Source organism: Littorina saxatilis, linkage group LG8 (genome assembly GCF_037325665.1).
Source record: "Littorina saxatilis isolate snail1 linkage group LG8, US_GU_Lsax_2.0, whole genome shotgun sequence".
Lineage (NCBI taxonomy): Eukaryota > Metazoa > Mollusca > Gastropoda > Littorinimorpha > Littorinidae > Littorina > Littorina saxatilis.
In genome coordinates this window covers 15,635,712-15,658,211 of record NC_090252.1, presented here as the reverse complement: position 1 = coordinate 15,658,211, position 22,500 = coordinate 15,635,712, and the positions used below count along the sequence as shown (strand labels likewise).

General features: G+C 40.7%; 1 protein-coding gene across 1 annotated transcript in view; it reads right to left on the bottom strand.

Annotated features, from left to right (window-relative positions):
* LOC138972195 (uncharacterized) overlaps nucleotides 1-22,500 on the bottom strand; it is a 40,942-nt gene that overhangs the window by 9,965 nt on the left and 8,477 nt on the right. Inside the window, exons 3-4 of the mRNA XM_070344936.1 lie at nucleotides 11,766-11,819; nucleotides 4,843-4,896 (exon numbers count right to left, since the gene is read on the bottom strand). Coding sequence (XP_070201037.1) covers nucleotides 4,843-4,896; nucleotides 11,766-11,805 — 94 coding nt within the window. The 5' untranslated portion in view covers nucleotides 11,806-11,819. The remainder of the gene's footprint in view (nucleotides 1-4,842; nucleotides 4,897-11,765; nucleotides 11,820-22,500) is intronic.

Below are 22,500 nucleotides of genomic sequence, written 5' to 3'. Positions count from 1 at the left end.
ATCGTGTCGACATTAGTGAGGTTGCGTGGAAGACGCCCGACAACTCAGCACGACGACAAGTGACGGTGACCTTCTTTTTTCCCCTCACACAGTCGGGACGGGGCCTTCCGGCTGGAAAATGGAGCAATTTGTCGACGTCGCAAAAACGAAAGATAGAAATTGGTCTTTGCTGTTAAAGTCGAGTTCACTTTAATCAAAGTATGTGTTATGGACATATAGATTGTTCATTTTGCAAATAGCATTTGAAGAAAAAGGAAAAAGACATCTGTTATAGGCGTGGATTTACAGTTTGTTTTGTTGGGTACCATCTCAGATGCTCACAAGTCTTCTCAATGAAGCCGCTATAAACTGTTTGCGCAGAATACGGACGCGTCCCGAGTAAAACAAAAACAAGACTATAATGACGTCACACTTCGGCTCAGCGGTCCGGGACCTGTGCTGAAACAACGGCTGCAAAGGCAAAATTTGGTGTTTTTCACGTCCGGGCCGAACGAATGAATAAAATACTCGTTTTATTCTTAACTTGAGATGTTATACGGTTGCGTGAAACACAAACAGTATTATCCTACATACGTGAGAGAGACCACTTTTGAGATAACAACATCGTTCAATTCCCTATAGTGAGTATATCATGTAAATGAGGTCGTGTCAAACTATTCTGGCGGGGACCTAATTTTCCACTGCTTATGATGGAAAAGTCACCGAGTCAAACGTCATTGTAGGAACGCTTTAACCTTTGCTGTTTTTCCCTGGAAAATTGTTGAAAACTTACACGTCACGCTATACTTTCTAGAGTGACGTTTTTTTGCTTTGACGTCAAGTATTCACGAGGCTTTGGAAGAGATGGAGGTTCCATAAGGCGCGTTTTTGATTTGGGCGCCTCGACTGGGGAAAGTTTTGAGCAAAACACAGGCAAGTACATTATGTAGGATAAACAGAATACTACATGGCTTGCTGTGTCGTACCAGAACTACACTCGTTGCTTTTTCAAATACTGAAAGGCTCGCTTTCGCTTGAATTTCAATATTTAAAAAATTAACTCGTGTAAATTTGGCACGACACAGCAAGCCATGTAGTATTCTCTATTTCGTGCACATACTGAACAAAGTTTACTTTACTTGCAGTACTAGGTCATTCAAGTAATCCATTTCTTTCACTGTCTGGTATGGAAGTGTCACTGAAGCAGAACAATCAAGCCTAGATAGAATTGTCAGAACAACATCTAGGATTGTAGGCTGTGGACATCCGTCGATGTTATCAATCTATGCAGCCCGCACTAACCAGAAGGTCAAAAAGATACTGGCCGACCATACCCATCCCTTCGTCGCGATATAACCTTCGTGGTTGAAAACGACGTTAAACACCAAATAAAGAAAGAAAGAACACCCATCCCGCCAATGACCTGTTCAAAACCCTGCCTTATGGGAGGCGTTTTCGCAGCACCCGGGCCCGTACCTGCCGTTTTAGAAATAGTTTTTATCCTAGTGCTGTCAAGACCTGTATCTTAGATGTTAAGTCATGGATGGTAGAACATAAGTTAAAACTAAATGATGATAAGACAGAGGCACTTCTGTGCATGAAAAAGTCCACTAAGTTCCCAAATTCTCAACCTTCGTCTGTCCAAGTAGGCAATATCGACATCTCTTTCTCTTCTTCAGCTAGAAACCTCGGCTTCACCATCTCCTCAGACATGACACTCAACAAGCACATCTCCAACATCTGTAGGTCCGCATACTTTGAACTCCGCAAGATCGCAACCATCCGCCATACTCTGTCCGTTCAAACTACAAACACTCTAGTCTGCTCTCTTGTTCTTTCTAAACTTGACTACTGTAACTCTCTTCTCTCTGGCTGTCCACTCTACCTCCTGCACAAACTACAGAAAGTTCAAAATTCTGCAGCACGCCTGATCCTCGAAGCACGAAAAAAAGATCATGTCACACCACTTCGCCGCACACTCCACTGGTTACCCATCCAAGCCCGCATTGAATACAAACTGTCCACTCTCTGCTTTCACTTCTTCTCTGCCTCGTCTCCTGCTTATTTCTCTGAACTTCTCACTGTATACACTCCTGCTAGACAACTCCGCTCCTCTTCTGATAGCCGCACCCTAGTCATCCCACACACAAAATCAAAAGCATATGGACAACGCACTTTTGCATTTTGCGCATCTACTCAATGGAACTCTCTCCCCTCTCACATTCGGCGCCACTCTCAGTCAGTACAGTCATTCAAGCGATCACTCAAAACTCACCTCTTCCAGAAACACAACTCCTAAAGTCGCAACATTTTGCCATCCTGTTCTGTAACGGTTCCATCTCTATTCAGCTTGTTATTTTTTGTCTTTTGTTTTAAATTATTATAAATATAATTTTTCACTGCAGTAGTCCTTTAACTTTAACCCTTAGCTGTAGGCTAGATATGCACAAGTCATGTCGGTGCCACATAATGCTGACACACATGTTCCTGTGCATAGTTTATGGATAACGTGTAGTTGGGAAGTTAAGAGTAGAAATAATTAGTATTTAGTGTAGGAGGAGGGTTGGGGGTGGGTAGGGAGGGGGTGGGTATGGTTTACTTTGAGCAGGTCGGTTTCAGTTTTAATAAACAATTTTAGAGAATTGTGTATCTTATATTTGAGTCTTTCGTGTTTTAGACATTGATGCATTTAATAGTTTTAACGAGTTGCCTTTTGTTTTATCATTCTGGTGTTTATCTAGCTGTGCTGTGTATCTTATAAGAAGTTCTTAAAAGTTCGAAGTTATTTTAGCATATAGGTTTTTTTTTTATGGTCTTAACAGTTAAACATGTATTACGTTATCATTAAGATTCATGCTTTGTTAGCACTAAGCAGTTGTTTTAATCAGTCTGGTTTTCTCTCGTTTTCATCTTATGAACATTCTAAATGTTAGACTAACTTATTGTCTTGTACAGAATAACAACTGTGTGAATGGTACTATACTGAATGAAAAAGTGTGACATGAAGTTCTTGTACATCATTGTAAAGAGTGTGAATGACGTTTTAGTTTAGATGTCAAGCGCTTAGAGCAAGCCTTTTTAACGAAAGTTTTTGATTTAGCGCTATATAAATGTTCTTCTTCTTATTATTATTATTATTAAGACATCCTCTACCCTAAAACATATCATTTGAATCTCATGTTTCCCTGGTTCCTGTTTTATCTGTGTGTGTGTGTGTGTAATCCATTTTAATTGTCATATTTGTGGTAATAAGATATTCAGACTTGGTCGTGCGACATACGTTTTCTTCCACACGAGATTACGTTGATTGTCTAACTCAGCCTGACGGCTTCGTTAGACATCAGCTAATCGAGTGTGAAAGAAAACTCTGTCACACGACCAAGTCGGAATAGCATTTATGTCTCACAGCTTCAACAGAGGAGAGAACAAACACGTTTTGCGTACTAACGCTTGACAAATCTGAACACAGTTGCAGCCATTGTGGAGAGATCTATTTTTTGAGGGAAGTGACCGAACAACTATGAATGACGTCAGATTCATCGTCACAGTCTGTATCTTTTGAAGCATCGCATTCTTCATGACGTCTTTCTGTATCTACATGCGCGAAATGTTTGTTCTTTTCGGGATCTTCGTCTTGTCTGTTCATAACTCTGTCTTTCTAGATTCATACCTACTAATGTTTTAGAGTTAAATGGCATCCGCGCGCGGGCGTGTGTGTGTGTGTGATAACTATTATATCATATGCTCTATATGTGATTTTGATGAGATGTGATATATTTTCGTGGCCACGTCGGTAGTTTTTCATTCAGTGTTGTCAGGATTTGATCCCAATTCTTATTGTGAAAATATCTAAATTGTATTTGGAGTTGTATGGGTTTTTTGCCAACAGTGGTACACATATGCAATGTACCATCTAAAAAAAAGTGTAGTTCATGTGAAGTGGGCACGATGTGAATGCGGTACAAAAAAGAGAGTGTGTGTGTGTGTGCGCGCGCGCGTGTGTGTGTGTGTGTGTGTGTGTGTGTGTGTTTGTTTGTGTATGTGTGTGTGTGGGGGGGGGTGTATATGGGTGCTTGCGTACGAGCGTGCGTCAGTGCGTGCGTGTGGGTGTAGGTAAGTGTGTGAACACAGTTCGGTGAGCACTCTGTTTGGTTGTTGTGTTTGAATGAGTTATGTATCGAATGTACTTACTGAACTCGCAAATGTGATCGCAGCTCTGTACATTTTCAGACTGGAAGAAAAGGGACGAACGAGCTACGTTTGGCGTCACAGACAAGTATGACATGTTATCTCTCTGGCTCAGAATATTGCATTCTAAAACTTGGTCTCCCTCTGGGTTATTGTGTATAACGTTGCACTTCCAAAATGATGACAAAAACGATGTTTAATAGTTTGTTTTCAGACCAACATTTATGTGTTGGTCCTCGGGGAGCATATCGCCTTTTGTCACATATTTATCAACCGCGGCCTTCGGCCTTGATCGATAAAGATAAAGCAAAAGACAACATGGTCCCCTGGGACCAACAAAAAAACCTGGTCTGTTAACCAGCCACCAAACATCTTATAATGTTTTATGCCTTGTGAATGAACAACAGTGCATGACAAGTGTTGCACTATTGTTTTGTTGGGGTGATGGGACTTTTGAAAGTACAAGTGATTTTAAAATACGAAATCCAAGAGCATACTTATCTCACAAAGCATAATTCGACTATTGTTAATGAATTGTGCAGTTTGCTCAAATCTTAGACGTAGAACAATAACCAGGAATAAAAGGCAAGAAAGTGTTGTGTCTCTGACTTGTCTAAAAAGTCTTCTTGAAAGTAAAAATGAAAAAAACAATTTGAAAACATTTGTCCAATATACCTCCAGTATCAGAAGATTCGTAAATCGTGTTCACTATCATTTCAGCATCACCATCTGAAAAGAAACTAACATTGTTGACTCATTTTATCAACACACACACACACAGACACACACACTGACACACACACACATTGAGACACACACACACACACACACACACACACACAAAACACACACACACACATACACACACACACACACACACACACACACACACACTAATGCTTACATACACACACATATATACATCAAGACACTTAAAGACACACTCGTAAACAGTCACACACACACACACACACACACACACACACACACACACACACACACACACACACACACACACACACACACACACACACACACACACACACACACACACACACACACACTGGCACTACACTCTAGCAGTGACCTTAGAAGTTGTTTTTCTTACTGTGCTTGTTACAGAGACAAACTTCTTTCACGCGCATTTGTGTGGCCAGGCAACCAGCCAGCTGACCTTTAATATTCTTTCATACATTTTTCTCAAATGGAAAGTCAGAGATATAGGGCGCTAATTGTAAGGGTCAGCTCTTGGCTGTGGGAATCAGGCCTGACTTCTAGCACGTGGAATAAAACTCCAGAAAAAGATTTAATCCTTGGATTCTTTTTTTATGACTATTAACTTCATATGTATATATGGTTTTGTTGAGACCTAAAGCGATTATACTTCTCTTTTAAATTTCTTTTTAACCTGATCGCTGTTCTGCATTCCTCTGTCCACCATGGGCGCTGATCTGTTTGACTGTGTCCTACAAAATGTTCTGTTTTTGGAAATTGACAAATCCATTGCATTCAGCAGTTTTAATCTCAACTGCTCATATTTGTATCAATACTTTCTTGGGACTCTGGATTGCCATCCCAGAGGGTATGTGTCTCTGCCAACTTGGTGATTGTTTTTTGTAATATTGAAATATCTAGTATTCTGGTTGCCGATCCGTCGTTTGATAAGTACAGGTTCGATTGTGTTATATAGGTGGCAAGTCTGTTTCCAACGACACATGTCTGATTCGGAAACTGGGCATCACAGAGAGGGTTGCGGCCATTAACTTCTTCTCAGTTAGTTAGTTAGTTAGCTATTGCTTTTTGGGTCCAGCGGACCATAATAGGCCAAATCAGGGCCCCAACGTCTTCTCAGATCACCCAGGTGCGTCGTGTGTTGAGCCAGCTGAAAATCGGACCTTTGGCAATGTTTATGTTATATATGTTTAATAGGAAGATTGATGGACCATCATTCAGCAGAAGTTCGACTTAGTTGAAGTGTATTTTTCATTCAACCGGAACAGGAGTTGGGTGAACACTGTACTTCAACATAAACAGACCATATGAGGGTTTTTGGCATATCACAAACTGTACTTTCCAGTCTGGGTAACAAGTACTACATATCTTCTTCTTCTTGTCGTTCGCTGTTAGATCGTCAGTCCGGACTGCCGGGCGAAACGTGCTGTCCTCTACGTACTACATATGAAAGAAGCAGTTTTTATTCTGGGATTTTTAGAATGTGTATCGATTAAAGTGAATCCACTGCGTTATCACTGTTGTGCAATTGTTACATACTTGTTTCAACATCATAATTTTTAATAAAGCATTTGATCAAATAAGAGAGACTGTTTATCAGATTGCAAACAAATGCCAGGTTCACATGTATCAATTGCTTTAAAATGCATTTTGAAGTCCTAGGCAGCCGCTGGCACTAATCTCAGTGCTCAGGAAGGAAAGATAAATAATATAAATACAAAGAAATCATAATTTCAACAGATGCACTCTATTGTTCAAGTCTTAATGATCACGATTATTTTTGCAATCAAAATATTCAACAAAAAAGGCCCCGAATTCGTCACAATCGAGGTGTAGTTTGAGGCCATTGTCTGCTGATTACCAACACCTACAATTGTGGGAAATTGGGAGGCTTTTGCTCCAACAATAAGAGAAAACCTCAATGTAAAGTGTTTATTTCATGACCCCGCTGTGACCCCAAAATATCAGTGACGGGTGGCAACCAAGCTAGGGTCATGTTGGAAGATATTTTCAAACGCTTAAAGTGTTAAACATTACAAAACTTTAGCTTCTAAAAAAACGCCTGAGATAACTTATTTAGGTTATTCTGAATCAAATATGACCCCCTGTGACCCTAAAACTTGACGAAGTGTTCAAAGTATCAAATCTCTAGCTTCAAAAACAGCCAAGATAACATCAACGTTAGTTTTTTTTTAAACGAACATGACCCCGCTGTAACCTAAAACTTTGACGAGGCTCAACCGAACTGGGGTCACTTCGTGTGATCATCAAACCCTAAAAGTGTGCGCATTTCACAGGTCTAGCCGAGAAAACCTCAACGTTAAGTTGTTTGTTCACGGACGGACGGACGGAGGTCCATACTGACGGCTGCCCATACGGACGGCCGTACATACGGATGGACACATATGAATCCTATAAGACTCACTAATTACCCAGTTGAGTCAATAATAAGCATAGTATAATAAATGATTAATATATTAATTGATTATAATGAGCATCATTATAATAATAACTGTCAGTACGTACTGGTGTAACATGACTGATGTTAAACAGTTAATTGGCTAATGGCAATGCGCTTAAATGGTTTGTGATTTGAGAAGATTCTTCTCATCCTCCATTCTACTGTCACATGTAGCTTATCGCATTATCAAAGATGCCTCAGCATTAAATTCCCTGTGTTTATCAGAAAAGCATGAGTCAATGCGATTCCGGCAGATTTTGAACTAGACTAGCATTTGAAAGACGACTGATTTGATAAACTCCGTCCTACGTAGAAAACGAAACATAGAGCGAGACTGCTGCGGCTAAAAAAAATGTAATGTTTTCGCATCGACGCATATTTCAAGGCAACAACTATGGGAACAGAAAACGTGCAGGGTTCAAAACAATCTAAACTTAATTAGCACCAGCCTCTCCGATAATTCACATACAACACAACAAATAACATGCAAAGTTTATTTTTGGAAATGATTCAAGCATCGCCTCGTCAGTTTCATCTTGGGGAACGTTACTCGATCAGTTGCTTGGGGAGTGTTCAATTTTTGGGACCTTGAAAACGTATGGTGCTTATTTTGCTACCAATAATTAATGAAATATAAAAGAAAAAGTGTGTGCTCACATGCAAACTAAGCATAACTATAGCTCATACTGTTATCGATAATCGATACAACGTCCAGAGGGTAATCATATCGTGTATTCCTGGTCAGTGTTTAAAACAGCCGACATCCCGACATTTGCCTCCGTCGCGAAGCCAAAACATTACCCGAGCGAAATTCTTTTTTCACACGTCAGTTGTGGGATTTCAATCCCGAAGGCTATTTCCGAGTAGATACGAACGTAAACGGAATTTCCGATGTGTACGGATGCTTATTGATTAGAGTTGTCGTTCGTGTCTCGCTAACCCAGTACACGGTAGCGCTGGAATGAGTGCAATCCGAGCTAGCTACGAACTTTGCCGATTGCATTCTAGAGATGATCGTCACCGCTGCAGGGTCAATGTGTAAATTAATACGATAGAGCGAAAAGAATTGCACTCATCACTCGCTCAATCCATGCTGAGGCTTACAAACTCACAGCCTGCAGAACATGACACAGTAGTCTTTCTTCCCTCGCACCATTGGCGAGTGGAACGCCCTCCCACCACAGGCAGTATCATCAGCCTCGGTGGAAGCCTTCAAAAGTGACAAAACCCAGATCTAGACACCATGCACTGCAGCAGAAGACCTCTTGTACACCAGAGTTCCCATTTAATTGCCAGAAACACATTCACAGATACTTCAATATGTTGTTACTGAACTCCGAGTGCCTTTTTAGTTTCTACAAAATAATATAGCACTGATGATCTAACGTGATCAAGTTCAGTTAGATCTATAGACTAAGTTGTAACAGTTTACAGTCAGAAGCACCAGCATCAGCGTGTGCCAGTATGCATGCGCTTTGTGGCTCCTATACGCGTGCATTCTTTTTAATTAGAGGGTGTATTTCAGTTTTACGACAAGAAAAAGAAGTTCTTTCCTTCAAAACATCCAAAATATCCGTATTAGATGTTGTCGTTGAACATGTGTTGCACACAGCAAACATTTTGAAATCTCCGAAGCTGCTTGCATAAAGATGACGCAGAGATCTGTACAGTATCTCTGGATGACGCAAGGATAGTGTTCGACTCGGCTCTTTGACTTGGTAAACATCGGAACTTCCGATTACGTTCGTAGTTACTCGGAACCAGCCTTCGGGATTGAAAGCCTGCAACTGACGTGTGAAAAAAAATAAAATTACCAGACCAGTCATGTGAAATGCGAAGGTTTAGAACCGCAAATATATCAGCGCATTTTTGTTCCAAGTAGAAAATGAAGTCTGTTTACACGTTCTAGTTGAAAGATACACTGCAATCTACCAACGGATATAAAAATAAGGTAAGAGTTGTGTCTGCAAAAGGCATGGCAAAGCAACCACACACAAAAAGATCTAACTCGACCTGTCCAAGAACGTATCCAAACGCCCGCAGAAAATGTGCCTTGTTAGAAGTCATATCTGGTCCTCGTCGAATCGACGGACGAACAACAACAACATTTTCTTTTGGTTAGTGACAATATCTTTATCGAGTCAAATACAGTGCTCTCAAAAATGTATAGAGCAAATCTGGAAAATGTTCTTCGTTCCATCATTCATTTCTTTGAATTGTTCTATAAATCTCTTAGCGTATTTTGATGTTCCAATAACTTAGATAATAACAATAATTGTCAGTAAGTACTAGTGTCACATGACTGATGTGAAAAAGTTGATTGGCTAACGGTAATGGGCTAAAACTGCGCTAACAATCATTGAAAGCGTATTCATACGCCTGAGACATTCCTTTCCATCTGAGAAGATTCTTCTCATCCTTCATTTTAGTGACATGTAGCTTATAATCTGCACATTACCAAATGATTATTCAGTTTTGAAATTCCCAGCGGTTAACAGAAAACACAAGTGTTATTCTGCTATAATTCGAGCTAGACCAGCATTTGGAAGTCGAATGATTCGATCGAATCGGTCCTACGTAGCAAACGTCACGAGAACGCATCTGCAGCAACTCAGGAACTGAATGGTTTCCACTTATTTCAAGGCAACAACTATCGGAATCCAAAACGTGTAGGGTTTAAAACATTCTTACCATGTAAACTTAGTAACAGCGTTTCTGATAAGTGCACATGTAACATGAGAGATAACATTACCCGCTATTACGAGTTAGTCGTGTTACAGAGAGTTCTCTTGCACACGAGACTGTAGATGTCTCACGACATACATTTTATAGAGACCTCATTTGAACTCGGGGAAGGACTGTGATCTCAGTTATTTGCGATTCGAAACCCTCAGTCGCGCTTCGACGGATTGACTGTGCAGAGTGGCGCCCCTTGAATTGACTCCAATGACTGGTCGACGGTTAGCGCATTTTCAAAATAAATGTGGTATGTTTCTCGTGTTGTATCTTCACTCATCGGGGAGTTTGGTACTAAATATGAACAGTAGGAATGCTCTGACCCCTACACGTATTATATCCCTATCGTGTTTTCGTTCACATTTGCCCAACATGTTATTTGCTGAGCGGGGTTTATGTCGTCTGCTAGGCTAGGGCAATCGAACCACTGCAGTCTCATTTCAAAAACAAAAATTGCTCGTCCCGTTGCACTGAGTCTGAACGCGTGAGGCAGGTTGATAATAAGTCGTATACATGGTAAAGACGTTCTGAACCCTACACGTTTTCGATTCCGATTGTTGTTGCTTTAAAATAATAATTCGGAAACCATTCATTTACTGAACTGATGCAGTCGTATTTAGTGTAGTCTGCTACGTATGACCGAGTCGATCGAGTCAGTCGACTTCCAAATGCCGGTCTAGCTGGTACGTTATCGGAATAACACTTGTGTTTTCTGTTAGCCGCTGGGAATTGTATACTAACTCATCATTTGGTAATGTGAATAATAAGCTACATGCCACTAACACGGCATAATTATGAGAAGAATCTTCGCAAGTCCAAACTGGGAAGAGACACACCGGCTTCTATTTTTAGATCAGTGGGCTTCACTGTGGCACGGGCGCATGCAATCTGTCAAGAATAAACCACTTCTGCTTTGAGCCGCAGGAAATTTATGGTCATTTAGTAATGTGGAGAATATAAGCTACATGGCATTAATTAATTCTGAGGATGAGATTACAGTCTCGCTTTGGCAATGGGCGGAAGAATACGCTCTGTGCAAAAGTTAGCGCACTCCAAGAGGGCGCTAACAGTTTTAGCGCATCGCCATTAGCCAATCAACTGGTTCACATCAGTCATGTGACACCAGTACTTGCTGACAATTTAAGTTATTGAGACATCACAGTGCACTAAGAGATTTATAGAGCAAATCGAGAAAATTTGATCTATAAATCTCTTAGCGCACTGATAAGAAGAATCTTCGCAAGTCGAAAGAAGAGGGATAGGCTTACTGTGGCACAGGCGCATGAAATCTATCAGAAGAAAAAAACACTTCTGTTTTTAGCCGCGTGAAATTTAGGGTTAAGCATCATTTGGTAATGTGGAGAAGATAAGCTACATGTCAGTAACATGGAGGATGATAATTAAGAATCTTTGCAAGTCGAAAGAAGGGGACCAACCTCGCTGTGGCAAAGGGCGGAAGAATACGCTATCTGGAAAAGTTAGCGCACTCTTGGAGTTTGAAGCGCATCGCCATTAGCCATTCACATCAGTCATGCGACACCAGTACTAACTGACAGTAATAATAATAACAATGATAATATTAATAATTAGTATCATGGCAAATTCATTTCACAAAAGTTTTTTGGGGAGTAAGAATGAAGATACGTTTGATCGCCGTTGTCATACGTACTTGTAGTATCTGAAGATTCATAAATCGTGTTCACAATCATTCCATCATTGCCATCTGAAAAAAAAGACTTCTTCATTTGACTTGTCAACTCACCCCCTCCTTTTCTCACATGCAAAACAATCAAACAATACACTCGTATGTTCAAACAAATGAAACTGAATTTCAAATTTAAAAAATATAACGCATTGTGTTCTTTACTTTTTAGTCTAAATGCAAACATAAGTATTTCCTTGTTTGAATTGAAAATGTGCGGAGGAATTTAACAAAATCAATTTAGGTAAATTGTTTATTTTAGTCACCAAGACCACTGAGTGAGCGATGTCTTTGTCAAAAGTTTAGGCCAGACCAGACCTGTACTGGTATCGGTGAGTGTTCAGTTTCTATATTTTCGGAGCATAAGACATAAGACATAAGATCATTTATCATTTATTGTCCATACAAATAAACAATGTATGGAACAGTGTGGTTCATCTGCTCTTAAAACAACAAAACAACATATGACAACCATACACAATAACAATAAAAACAATAAAACATACTAATTAAGAACACCAAAAGTACTCCAGACAGGCATGTCCGTCCACATCCATACTGCACACACACACACACACACACACACATACACACACACACCCATACTGCACACACACACACACACACACACACACACACATACACACACGCACACACATACACACACACACACACACACACACACACACACAATCACTGGTTGACTGAGCGTTTTGATATTGCCTTAACCAACTGGCCTAGGTATTCCATACACAAATAAAGTAGAAGTTAGAAGTGCAATGCCATGGCACTGCATACCCCCACCCCCACCCCCCCCCCCCCCCCCCCGAAGGACAAATCCGCTCTCTCTCTCTCTCTCTCTCTCTCTCTCTCTCTGTCTCTGTCTCTCTCACTCTCTCTCTCTCTCTCTCTCTCGGGGTCGCTTCCGGTGTGTCAAAGGAGCAACACACGTTTTTTGGAGCTCCTGATTTATCAGCGTTTCTGACACCAAAATGCCAGTCGTAGGACTCCCTACTGCTGCAGAAGATGTATTGTCCACCCTACTGTGTAAACACACGGTGACATCGTGGAAAGTGGCCGGAACAGAAGAAGGAACAGTATTCGTACTCCGCTTGAAGTGTGACCGGGACGACCGTGGTTTCGCCATGACACCTGCACCGACCGGTGCATGGAGACGCAAACCACCAGCTCAGCAAAGAAGAGACCAGCAAAGAAGAGACCAAAGAAGAGCAGAACAGAACAGTGCCAAGGTAGGAATGGAGAAAGACAATGTTCAATGCACAGTTGACAGTGACGCATACCGCCAGACTGAGACAAATAATAACCAGTGTCATGTCAACAAGCCTGATGTAGGTCAAGCCAGCAAAAGCACGCACGTTCATGTCACTTGTCACCGTGAAGCACGTGCCAGTGATCGTGGCTTGTCCACCCAACCACATTCTAATGTGCCAATGCTCACCCCTTTGGATGCAGAGCGAGATTCACGCATGAATGACGACGCACCTGACCCAGATAGCACGCTGTGTACCAACAAACAAGCAAGCATGTCTTGTGTAAATGAAAACACAGAAACAGACAACAAGTCTCCTCAAGATGCCGTGACAGAAGCTCCGTTGTTCGACATACTTTCAGAGCTGCCCGAGAATAAGAAAACGCAGCTGAAATCTACATTCAGGAACATAAGGTTGAAGAAAATGGTGTGTCAGTCCAAAGGTGGCAAGAAAACGCTGCTGGCTGAAAGTGACGATTGTTTGCTGGTGTATGATTGTGAAATGGGTGTTACCAGAACGTATGCCGTGAAACCAGATGCAGCAGAAACAGCTTCGGAGGACATGCGACGGGACATGCTCTCCCTACGGAGAGGAAAGCAGGTGAACTGGGTCCGCTTCAAAGAAGAAACTGAGCACCTAACCACGGATTTACATGACTATATGCGTATCATACGAACATTCCTCGAGACTGGCTGCCTTTGTGTCGACTAAATAGCAGCGTCGTTATCCGGCAACGCGATCGAACACATTGACATTGGTCACAGACTAAAGACACTTTCGACTTGGATGTGACCAAGTGGAAAATAATTGAAGGGGTTGGTTTCCACCCTTTTTTGTACCGTACTTTTGCCGCGCATGACTCGAATTCTGTAACCTCCCCATTGCAAGGGGCCGACGGCCTATAAGCAATTAAACTTTCGTATCGTATTGTATCGTATCTCCGTCTCTCTCTCTCTCTCTCTCTCTCTCTCTCTCTCTCTCTCTCTCTCTCTCTCTCTCTCTCTCTCTCTCTCTCACTTGCTCTCTCCCTCTCTCTGTTTCTGTCTCTCTTTCTCTCTCTCTCTCTCACACACACACACACACACACACAAACACTGACACACACATACACACACACACACACACACACACACACACACACACTCACTTAAGCTCACTCACACGCAAAAACTCACTCACTTACTCACACAAACTTCATACACACAAAACACACACACTTATACGCATGGACAGCTCAGATCATGGGTAATTTTAACACCTTCACATGTAAATGCTTATTTTATAGCCATCCATTGAATTGAGAAGAAAACAAAGCATACTAAACTGCTAAGCATGAATCAAACAATAAGAAAATTAAAAGAACCAACAGCATCGTTTTGTATGTGTGGGTAGTAAACACGTTTTATTTACAAAACACGGCGGAAAATGGCGACAAATTTGTTGCACAGCGACAGGTCACTTTCTTCAACCAAGGCCAGTACTTGCATACATGACAAAGGAAAGCAAATATAGCCTGTTATAGTGTTCCTTTGCGTGTCTGAGTGATAAACCAACCATCTTCTGAAACGTAATTGCACTCAGTAGATGTGTCTTCCGCTCATAACGTTCGTGTCACACGGTCTTTGCGACAAACAGATAGATCGCATTCTCGCAGAAAATCATTGACAACACAGACCAGTCATTTTTAGCATTGTATTTGGGAAGGGCTGCTATTATAGTGTGTTTTAAGAAAGAAAAACATTATAGTACCGGCAGAACACGACCAAATGAGTTTTCGTGTCACAGCGTTATGGGCGTGAGATTTCTCAGACTTTTTTGTTCTCACACTGTAGCAAAATCATTGACAACACAGACAAGTCAGTTTTAGCTTAGACATTGGGAAGGGCTACTATTATAGTGTGTTTTAGGAAAGAAAAACATTATAGTATCGGCAGAACACGACCAAATGAGTTTGCGTTATGGGCGTGAGATTTTTTTTTCACACTGCAGATCATAATTATCTCAAAAACTACTGAGTGGATCTTTATGAAATTTGATATGGATATTTTTGACTGGTATTTCTCATAGAAGGTTTTTCCGTTTATTGAAAGGACAGTTTGATGACGTCATATTTTACCGTTTGCCAAAAGGTCGAGGCAGCACTTTCAAAGTTACAGGAAATCCATGTAATTGTTGGCGTTTTATTTTAGGAAATACGTGAATGTCCTAAATATTTTAGGAAATTCATGTATTTCCTGAGCTGTTTACGAATTACATGAATTTCCTAAATGAATCAGGAAATACGCGAATGTCCTAACTTCACGGATTGCCTGTAATATATATATATATATTTTAGATTCAGAATGTGATAAAGAACACGATGCAATCAATTTTAAATCTGTTTGCGACAAATCGATTTTAATGACAACTTTAATGAGCAAACTCTTTAATCAATTTTTAAGCCTCGACGCTGATATGCAATACCAAAGTCCGGGCTTCGTCGAAGATTAGTTGACCAAAATTTCAACCAATTTGGTTGAAAAATGAGAGCGTGACAGTGCCGCCTAAACTTTTACAAAAAGCCGGATATGACGTCATCAAAGACATTTATCGAAAAAATGAAAAAAAACGTCTGGAGATACCATACTCAGAATCTCTCATGTCAAGTTTCATGAAGATCGGTCCAGTAGTTTTGTCTGAATCGCTCTATATATATACACACACACACACACACACACACACACACACACATATATATATGTATAGGTTACAACACGAGTGGTTTTTTATATGGCTTGTATTTCAGTCAAGACCCAGCGGATGAATATCATCGGGAGACACGAGCCTTTGGCGAGTGGCTCTCGATTGATATTCCCGCTGGGTCTTGACTGAAATACAAGCCATATAAAAAACCACGAGTGTTGTAATCTGTATATCCCATTCTACCATCAAACACAAAGTGTAGACTACTAGCGGCACTGTTGCGATCTCTGGAGTGTGAAACAGTGTTTTCAGCGAGACTTGGCCTTTTTGCAACCTTAAACTAAGTGACCGTCGCTGAAAAAATAAAACGAATGAGTGCATCTATAAGTACGCGGTAACACTACTTTCAGACCGTTTAAAAGCTTTAAGTAAAGGTTCATAAGTTGCAAGAAAGTAATGAAGTCGTATAGAAATTCATTTAGTTGAAGCGCACAATTCTTTTGCGTTTCAGGTCGGCGGAACGGGGAAACCGGTTTGGCCCCCATTTGGCTTACTCGACTCGATTCAGAATCGATTCCACGTTGTTTTTTTCGAACGCATTATTATACAATTAGTCTTATTGACAGAGAAGCAAATTTTAGGGAACACATATGTAGATTTAACCATTTGCTCCCTATTTGAAATGTATCTACATGTTTTGCGAGTGTGTTTGCATGAACCTAAACTGGTATGGGTGCGAGGAAAACAGGACCCAAGTCTGTCACCGCCGCTTGATTGCATTTTGAAAGAATATGACTGGATTACGGAAAAATACACACATGTCAAGTTCTTAGATACCTTCATCGCCAATGTGGACTTACTGCAGAGCCAGGCAAAAGAGTAGACTTGCTCGCAAAACACGTGAAACAGCTGATGATAGCGAAGCCCAACCGTGCCAGGTAAGGACGGTCTGACAGATTCTCAAAAGTCGTCTGCTAACGAAGCAAGGGGAGGGTACTCGTGTTTTTGTTTTGGTTCGCTAGCATCTGGTTATCTTGTAAGTTGAATGTTCGTTTTTTCCCACCTGCATTGCTTTCATAATGAAAGAAACGTTTGCTTATTGCATCTCATACATCAGATCAGTTCTGAGATTCATTTTTGCGTGCAACTGATATGGTTTTCTGAGCCGTGCAATACGATTTTGGAACTTCATACAAATGTGTCACATTGTTCGGCGCGAGGTCAAAGGTCGGGAGCAAAGTAGTTCTTCGCCCAAATCGGAATCTGCACTATCATATATTTTTTTGAGTCCATGATGTATTTATTGAGCTATAAAAATACAACATATATACCCATACTGAAGTAACAGAGACAAAGAAGGGAGGTCATGGGATATATATATATATATATATATATATATATATATATATATATATATATATATATGTATAGGTTACAACACGAGTGGTTTTTTATATGGCTTGTATTTCAGTCAAGACCCAGCGGATGAATATCATCGGGAGACACGAGCCTTTGGCGAGTGGCTCTCGATTGATATTCCCGCTGGGTCTTGACTGAAATACAAGCCATATAAAAAACCACTCGTGTTGTAATCTGTATATCCCATTCTACCATCAAACACAAAGTGTAGACTACTAGCGGCACTGTTGCGATCTGTGGAGTGTGAAACAGTGTTTTCAGCGAGACTTGGCCTTTTTGCAACCTTAAACTAAGTGACCGTCGCTGAAAAAATAAAACGAATGAGTGCATCTATAAGTACGCGGTAACACTACTTTCAGACCGTTTAAAAGCTTTAAGTAAAGGTTCATAAGTTGCAAGAAAGTAATGAAGTCGTATAGAAATCCATTTAGTTGAAGCGCACAATTCTTTTGCGTTTCAGGTCGGCGGAACGGGGAAACCGGTTTGGCCCCCATTTGGCTTACTCGACTCGATTCAGAATCGATTCCACGTTGTTTTTTTCGAACGCATTATTATACAATTAGTCTTATTGACAGAGAAGCAAATTTTAGGGAACACATATGTAGATTTAACCATTTGCTCCCTATTTGAAATGTATCTACATGATAAACTGTTTTGCGAGTGTGTTTGCATGAACCTAAACTGGTATGGGTGCGAGGAAAACAGGACCCAAGTCTGTCACCGCCGCTTGATTGCATTTTGAAAGAATATGACTGGATTACGGAAAAATACACACATGTTAAGTTCTTAGATACCTTCATCGCCAATGTGGACTTACTGCAGAGCCAGGCAAAAGAGTAGATTTGCTCGCAAAACACGTGAAACAGCTGATGATAGCGAAGCCCAACCGTGCCAGGTAAGGACGGTCTGACGGATTCTCAAAAGTCGTCTGCTAACGAAGCAAGGGGAGGGTACTCGTGTTTTTTGTTTTGGTTCGCTAGCATCTGGTTATCTTGTAAGTTGAATGTTCGTTTTTTCCCGCCTGCATTGCTTTCATAATGAAAGAAACGTTTGCTTATTGCATCTCATATATCAGATCAGTTCTGAGATTCATTTTTGCGTGCAACTGATATGGTTTTCTGAGCCGTGCAATACGATTTTGGAACTTCATACAAATGTGTCACATTGTTCGGCGCGAGGTCAAAGGTCGGGAGCAAAGTAGTTCTTCGCCCAAATCGGAATCTGCACTATCATATATTTTTTTGAGTCCATGATGTATTTATTGAGCTATAAAAATACAACATATATACCCATACTGAAGTAACAGAGACAAAGAAGGGAGGTCATGGGATATATATATATATACCACGACCCTTGTCTCGATTCCCCCCTCTACGTTAAAACATATCAAAACTTTACTAAATGTAAAAACCACACACTCGCACACACACACACACACATACACACACGCACGCATGCATGTACACACACACATATATAAACAACCACATTCTCTCCCTCTCTCTCTCTCTCTCTCTCTCTCTCTCTCTCTCTCTCTCTCTCTCTCTCTCTCTCTCGCTTCCTCATTCTGTCCCAGTCTCTCTCTGTCTCTGTCTCCTACACACACACACACACACACACACACACACACACACACACACACACACTGACACAGACGAGAACAGACTCGCGCACACACACACACACACACACATATTTACATACGCACGCATGCACGCACGCACACACACGCACGCACACAAACACAGGCTCACACAGACACACATACACACACACACACACACACACAGTGACTCACACAAATCTCATACACACAAAACACACACTCATACGCACATAGACAGACGGACACTCATACCTTTACAAACAAACACACATACACACTCATACACACACAAACATACACAGAAACTCATGCACACACACATACACACACACGCACTCTCTATCCCTCTCTCTCTCTCTTTCTTACACACACACACACATACACACACACACACACACACACACGAGTACAGACTCATGCACGCGCGCGCGCACTTACACACACACACACACACATACACGCACACATACACACACACACACAAACAGTAACACTAAAACATGTGCACACAATGAACACACACACACACACACACACACACACACACACATACACACACACACACACAGCGCGAGAGAGAAAGACTACAGGGAGGCATGACGTCATGATGCATTAATTAACGTCAAAGACTTTCGACCGTGACGCAATCTTCTTATGCGAGCTTTATCCATAGACTTGGAAACTACGGAATTTCACAGACGACGTTCTAACTGAAATTAATAGGTTTATGGTTCACTTCGTGTGGTGCAAAAAAGACTGCAACTGGAAGGCATTTGAAAAGGTGAAAAGAACTGTTTTATGTAACGAAGTTAAGCAAGGTGGATTGAAGATCATTGAATATGATTGATTTGCGACAGATGCAGTGTTCCTTTTTGTTAAGCTGGGTTGTGAACCTAACTCTATGTCTTATGAAGACCAGAAATAGTCTTGGCTACCAACAACACTGGTTTTTTTTCCGTTTTGGGAGTCGCTTTGGATGGGTTTTTTGCGAACATTAATAGCAAACCACTTAAAGGTACTGAACTTTTCAATTCCAGGTGCACGGATCCCCTGGGGCTTTTAGTCATACCTCAGGCAGCTATCCGTTAGAAGAACTACCAAGTTTCATTGACTTGCACCCAAAGAGTCAAGAACTGCGATTTTGTCACGAATTAATTTCGTACTCGGACCCGGCTGGTCTTGACCTATTTTTGGATCTAAATTTAGATCAGGTAGATCACCACATCATGCACAAAAAGACACGTCTCTAGCAAACTATGTCAGACATCATCATGAGTTTGTGTAAAACAAAATGGAGGCCGGAATCACTCAGTCGAATCGAACTCCGACCAAACACAACGTAATAACTAGGTTAATTTATGCACTCGCAGGAACAAGAAACTGTCGAGCTTCACAGATGTCGTCGTTGGGTAGTTTTGGGTTTGTTTTACTCAGCTGCAACAATAACGCAAAACGAAGGCTGTGAGCTGCACTGTGCCTTTAAAGGATTGGACAGTATTAAATCGGAATTTTGGTCCGCTGTGTTGAAGGCATGGCTTGATAATAATCAAGTCGATAATGGTAATTCTGTATCGGGTTTGTTGTGGAACAACAAAAATATAATTTGTCAAGGTAACCCACTCTTTTTTTGCGGATTGGATTAAAAGTGGTATAATGTATGTGAGCGATGTGTGTAAGAATGGACGTTTTGCTACATATGAAAAAGTGTGTGAAAGAACTGGCTACACTGCAAATAGATTGCTTGAGTACAATGTTGTTCGTACAGCTGTACATCTCCTTTTAAGAAATGTAGCTATAGACGATGTAAATTGTTCAGTCTGTGACATTCCGACCTTTTGTGGAAAAAAAGTGAGATCAGTAAAAGAAATTCGAAAGATTCTCGTAGGAAAAAATACAGCCCACCCTGTTCAGAATGATTTTGGAAAAGAAAGTTAGGATTTGAAATTGACGAAAAGAAGTGGAACTTAGCAGCCACTGTCACAAGTGAAGTTCGATTACGTGTACTGCATTGGAAAATATTGCAAAACATTTATCCAACTAATATTTTATTGTGTAAAATGAAAGTGAAGGCTGATAAAAACTGTACATTGCTCTAAACTTCTTGTGTTCCTTCAGTTACGTTCCAGCATGTGCGTTTGCATGTATTCCCGTGGTTGTCATTTTGAAATTATGCTTTAAATAACCAACAAATATTCATATTTTAAGTGGCTCTGTATCAGAACTTAATAAGTTCAGAAAACTGTGCATCTCTGCCAATTTTGAGGGTTGTTGCACTACATGAACGCAAATCTACAATTTAAGACATTTTTTTGTGGCAGCCATTTTGAACATTGCATTAAAATAATCTTTTAAACAAATTTTTTTGGTGGCCCTGTATCAGACCTTGACAAGTACATACAACTGTACCTCCCTGCCAAATTTGGTGCTTGTAGCATCAACTGAACATAAATTAATAATTTTGCTAAATTACATGTGGCGGCCATTTTGAAATTGTATTAAAAAACACCTTTAAACTAATTTTTCACAATGGCCCTGTATCAGAGTTTGATAAATACATAAAACTGCCTGTCTCTGCCAATTTTGGTGCTTGTTACATGAAGTGCACAATTCGAACACATATAAGGGCCGCTATATGTGGGAGGTGTGTTTATAACTTGCCCTGTTATATAGAGATATATGCCTTATGTAAAATCAATGTCTTGTTTGTATTATTGTTATGTACCACGCCTGAATTTCTCTATGAGATAATAAAGTATTCTTATTCTTATTCTTATTCATGTTGTCGGCAAGTGTGTAGTTAAAGTGTGTATCCAAAGAAAACGGGTGGTCAGGAGTTTTGAGGGGGTACAAGCAGGTGACTGGTTTGTCTCATCTGTGGTATGTAGACCAGGTCAGGGGTCGCGCGAAGGATTGTGGTATAGATTCACTATTCAGTTCTTACCTCCGTTTTCGGGGAAGACTATTTCACGTTGTTCTGTTTCTTAGCTCCAGAAAAATAGATCTATAAAGAAGATACCAAAGGGAGATTTCCTACAGTTTGATCTGCACAGCGTTTTTCCAATGTCTGCGCGAGGAAGAGCTGTCGAAAGCGCAGTGTCGATCTGACAGTCGTGTTTGGGTAAGTACAGACAGATCTATAGTGTCTCCCACTCTTACAACGTGCCACCAACTGTTAACCCGGTTTTTACATTTAGTCAAGTTTTGACTAAATGTTTTAACGTAGAGGGGGGAATCGAGACGAGGGTCGTGGTGTATGTGTGTATGTGTGTGTGTGTGTGTGTGTGTGTGTGTGTGTGTGTGTGTGTGTGTGTGTGTGTGTGTGTGTGTGTGTGTGTGTGTGCACACGCGCGTATGTGTGTGTGTGTGTGTGTGTGTGTGTGTGTGTGTGTGTGTGTAGAGCGATTCAGAGTAAACTACTGAACCGTTCTTTATAAAATTTTACATGATAGTTCCTGGGTATGATATCCCCAGACGTTTTTTTTCCGTTTTTTTTTATGTCTTAGATGACGTCATATCCGGCTTTTCGTGAAAGTTGAGGCGGCACTGTCACGCTTTTTTTTTTAACCAAATTGGTTGAAATTTTAGTCAAGTAATCTTCGACGAAGCCCGGACTATGGTATTGCATTTCAGCTTGGTGGCTTAAAAAATAATTCATGACTTTGGTCATTACAAATCTGAAAATTGTAAAAAAAAAAAAAAACAAGAAGAGCAAACGCTCGATCGA